Source organism: Sapajus apella, unplaced genomic scaffold (genome assembly GCF_009761245.1).
Source record: "Sapajus apella isolate SASKATOON/1434 unplaced genomic scaffold, GSC_monkey_1.0 scaffold121, whole genome shotgun sequence".
Classification (NCBI taxonomy): domain Eukaryota; kingdom Metazoa; phylum Chordata; class Mammalia; order Primates; family Cebidae; genus Sapajus; species Sapajus apella.
In genome coordinates, this window is record NW_022437061.1 from 2,312,110 (window position 1) to 2,317,097 (window position 4,988).

Genomic DNA, 4,988 nt, shown 5'->3' on the forward strand with positions numbered 1-4,988 from the left:
CACTCCTTTCTGAGATTATCCCCACTCACTTTACAACTGCCAAGGTCTCCCCAAATCTGTCCTGAAGTTAAGTAAGCCTATGAGTTATATAGCTACTGTCTAGGTTTTAGTGGTCCTTGCTTGCTACAAACCGGGATCTGCTCTCAGATTAAAAGTTTTCAAAGACAGGAAACTCACTCAGGGCCCTTCCCTACTTTCAAGTGTCAGTCTTCTGTCACAAGTGTCTGCCTGCTGTTGTTTCTTTCCCATTATATTCAGAATATTGGTTATTTTATTTATACTTGATATTTACCTGAAAGTTGGTGTATGTGAGCTGCTTGGCTATTACCAGGCCAAGCATGTTGGAACTTTCTGTGACTTATCACCAGAAGATCTCCTCTTCCCACGACTTGTACTCTTACCCAAGACATCATCATCTTTCACTTGAATTACAGTAATATTCCTAAGTGGTGCACATTTTTCTATTCTTTTCCTCCTATAGGCTATTTTTTTTAATCACAGAAGTCAGAGTAACCCCATTTGAGATATGTCAGCTTATAATCTTGCAATGTTTTCCTATTTTCCCGAGAGTGAGAGCCAACGCCTTTAACCTGGCCACAAAGCCCCACACAATCTGGCTCCCACTAGAAGCTGGAACTTCTCCTGCCACTGCCTCCATGCTCAATTCACTCCAGACAGTCACAACAACCACATCACTCTTCCTCAAACACCCCTGGATCACTGCCCCCTTGGAGACTGTGTGCCTGTTCTTCCTGCCTCATGAAATATTTGTTCCTGAGATATTTGCTAGACTCACATCTCCTTCAAATATTTGACTCACATAACTTTCCCATTGAATTCTCTGATCACACTATTTTAATCCTATCTCTTTAGTTCCATAATTCCTACTCCCTAATTTTATTTGTTTCCATATTATTCTCATCACCATATGTCCTATTTATTTGTTGATATTTTATCTCTCCCAGTACAATATATGTTTCATGAGAGCCTATACCTTTGTCTGTTGTATTAATTAAGACACGCCAAGTGCCTAAAACAGTTGTAGATGTAGATAAGGCATTTGTAAGCTGTTTCAAATATATTAGGTAAGGGAAGGGCTGAATCCCCTGGCATGGGCTTCAGCATATAGAAAAATTCCTTACACATAATTTCTAATTTAAAAATATTCTTGAATTTTTAAGTGAATAAAACAATAAATTGGTAGCCCAATAATCCTTTCTGGGCCACAAATTCTTCACTTATTTTCCAAGAATCTTATATTCATGCATAGCATTAAAACTTTCCTTCTAGATAACTTTAGTGCACTTGTTTCAACAATCATTTCTTTATTATAGTTGCAATTATCTGAACAAAAACAACACATATGTATAAGTAAGTAAATAGGCAGCTGATTTATCATAGTAATACATTGTGAACTTCATACATTCTGCCATTAACCAATGTCATTTCACTCACATAAACCTATCCAGTACCCTGGATCACATAAGCACTGTATAAGGTAACCTGGTAAAAAGCAACCACCTCTCAGACCTTGTCAACAGCCAGCACTGAAACCTAAACCTGCCTGTCTCCCTCATCATCAAGGGGTATGTCCTACCCTACAACCTGGGAAGTTGCCAACAAATGTTAATCTGACTTCTAAAACTGTATCCTTAGAACCATTGTTATTGACCACCAAAGCATCTACAAACATTAAATCTGCATCGATGAGCAGAAAGTCCATCACAAGCCTGGTGACCTCTATAACCAAATCTTCCCCAATTTTTAATCTTATAGCTACAGCCGTAAAACCCAGTTTCCACCAAACCTGTGGTTAACAACCCTAAATTCTCCACTGCTGAAAACGTTCCTACCACCAAATCATCCACCATTAGTAAACCTACCACAGCTACCACTACAACAGCTACCAAAACAACCATTGTAAACCCCATCACCAAATCTACCACCACCTCTAAGTATTCTACCTCCACCACCAAATGTACCACCATCTCTAAGTCTGCAACCTCCACCACCAAATCTACCCTTACTTCTAAGCCTGCCACCTCTGCAACCAAATCTACCATCACATACAAACCTGCCACCTCCGTCACCAAATCTACCACCACATCTAAGCCTGAGACTTCCACCACCAAATCTACCACTATTTCTAAGCCTTCTACCTCTACCACCAAATATACCACCAATTCTACACCTGCTACCTCTACCACCAAATCTACCACTACCTCTAAGCCTGCTGCCTTCACCACCAAATCTACACTTACTTCTAAGCCTACAACCTCTGCCAGCAAATCTACCACCACTTCTAAGCCTGCTACATCCACCAGCAAATCTACCACCACCTCTAAGCCTGATACCTTCACCACCAAATCTACCAAAATATCTAAGCCTGCTACCTTTATCAGGAAATCTACCACCACCTCTAAGCCTGCTACCTTCATCATCAAATCTAACACCATATCTAAATCTGCTACCTCCAACAACAAATCTACCATTACTTCTAAGCCTGCTACCTCCAACACCAAATCTACCACCACCTCTAAGCCTGTTATATCCACCACAAAATCTACAACCACCTCTAAGCCTGCTACATTCACCACCAAATATTACTACCAACTCTAAGCCTGCTACCTCTACCATCAAATCTACCACCACCTCTAAGCCTGCTACCTCCACCACCAAATCTACCACCAATTCTAAGCCTACTACATCCACCACAAAATTTACAACCATCTCTAAGCCTGCTACCTTTACCACCAAATCTACCACCACATCTAAGCTTGCTACATCTACCATGAAATCTACCACCACTTCTAAGTCTGACACCTCTATCACCAAATCTACCACCACCTCTAAGCCTGCTACCTTCATCACCAAATCTGCCACTATCTCTAAACCTGCTTCCTCCATCACCAAATCTAAAACCAGTTTTAACCCTGCTACTTCCATCACCAAATCCATCATTATTTCTAACCCTGCTACCTCCCTCACCAAATGTATCACCACCTCCAAGCCTGCTACATACACCACAAAATCTAAAACCACGTCTAAGCCTTTTACCTTCGCCACCAAATCTACCACCATCTTTAAGTCTGCTACTTCCATCACCAAATCTACCACCACTTCTAAGCCTGCTGCCTTCACCACCAATACTACCCTTACTTCTAAGCCTACCACCTCTGCCATCACATCTACCACCATTTCTAAGCCAGCTACATCCACCACCAAATCTACCACTACCTCTAAGTCTGCTACCTCCACCACCAAAGCCTACCACTTCCACCACCAAATCTACCACCAACTCTAAACCTACTACCTCCACTACCAAATCTACCACCACTTCTAAACCTGTTAGCTCTACCACCAAATCTACCACCACTTCTAAGCCTGCTATCTTCGCCACCAAATCTACCATCAATTTTAAGCCTACTACACCTGCCACCAAATCTACCACCATTTCTAAGCCTACTACCTTTATTGCCAAATCTACCATCACCTCTAAGCCTGTTACCTCCATCACCAAATCTACCATTACTTCTAAGCCTGCTACCTCCACCACCAAATCTACCATTACTTCTAATCCCACCACTTCTACCACCAAATCTACCACTACCTGTAAACCTGCTACCTTCACCACCAAATCTACTACTACTTCTAAGCATGCTATTTCTACCACCAAATCTACCGCCAACTCTAAGCCTACCACCTCCACCACCAAATCTACCACTGCCTCTAAACCCGCTACCTCTACCACCAAATCTACCACCAACTCTAATCCTACCACCTTCCACCACCAAACCTATCACCATTTCTAAGCCTGCTACCTTCACCACCAAATCTACCACAACCTCCAAACCTGGTACCTCTGCCACCAAATCCACCACCACCTCTAAGCCTGCTATCTCTACCACCAAATCTACCATTACTTTTATGCCTATCACCTCTGCCACCAAATACCATTTCTAAGCCTGCTACCTTCACCACCAAGTCTACCACTACCTCTAAGCCTCCTACATCTTTCACCAAATCTACCACCACTTCTAAACCTGTTACATCTGCCACTAAATCTACCACAACTATAAAACCTATGATTCCTACTACAAAATTAAGCTCCCCTATCAAGCCCAAAGTGCCTATGACCAAACCTATTACCATTGTCAGTTCTGCAGCTGGCACCAGTTCATCTGCCTCTATAGCTCAATCATTTTCTGATGATCTTAAGTGTGCTTTATTTTGAGTGAAATTTAATACACATCAAAATGACCAAAATTCTAGAAGACTCTCCTTAAGTGATGTGTTAACAAACATTGTTCAGTAAAAACAAGAGTCTCTATGTGTGATGTAAAGAACCTGAGTTTGGGAGTCAGATGGATTTTAGTTAGAATCCTTGTCTGCCTAACCCAAGACAAGGGACATCACCTTGGGCTGCTTGTTAAGTATGTGTCTCATCTGTAAAATGAGGGTGATATACTACCTATCTAATGCACTTATTTCAAGAACTGCATAGAATAATGTACATAACATGCCCGATATACAACTGATTTTCAAAAGTTTTCTTTCATTTTACTTATCTCCACTCCATTTTTTGTTTCTCTTACTTGCTTGTTTGTTTGGTTCATTTCTGTTTTTGGGACTTTTAGCTCTTTTTGTCATTACCATTAAAGACTAAATCCACAACATTTATCAAGCTAAGAAAAATCATCCTCAAAGAGATTAAAGGAAGCCTGAATTGGAAAGTCATTACTAGTGATTTCAACAGATTCCGGCAGGAACCTAACTTTCAGTAGTCTCAGGGGTGCCAAAAAGAAATGTTTGCAAGTCATTTGTTCTGATCCAATAACTTGCTGATGTTCCTAAAAATTCATCAGCTTTTTAAAAAGAAACTTAAAAAGAAGTATTATTATTTTATAGTCAGCCTCTTTAAGGGAAAAACAGATCAAGTAGTGTATCAAGCTTTCTCTAAGAACTGGCTTTGCCCCAAGGGGGAAGGT

The 4,988-nt window shown here is 40.9% G+C and overlaps 1 protein-coding gene across 1 annotated transcript; it reads right to left on the reverse strand.

Annotated features, from left to right (window-relative positions):
* Positions 1-1,664: 1,664 nt before the first annotated feature.
* Positions 1,665-4,731, reverse strand: LOC116538633. Its single transcript, XM_032261119.1, has 4 exons — positions 3,797-4,731; positions 3,097-3,561; positions 2,653-2,901; positions 1,665-2,534 (listed from the first exon to the last, which is right to left on the reverse strand). The coding sequence occupies exons 2-4, from the start codon at positions 3,196-3,198 to the stop codon at positions 1,665-1,667; spliced, it is 1,221 nt and encodes a 406-aa protein (XP_032117010.1). The 5' UTR covers positions 3,199-3,561; positions 3,797-4,731.
* Positions 4,732-4,988: the final 257 nt, after the last annotated feature.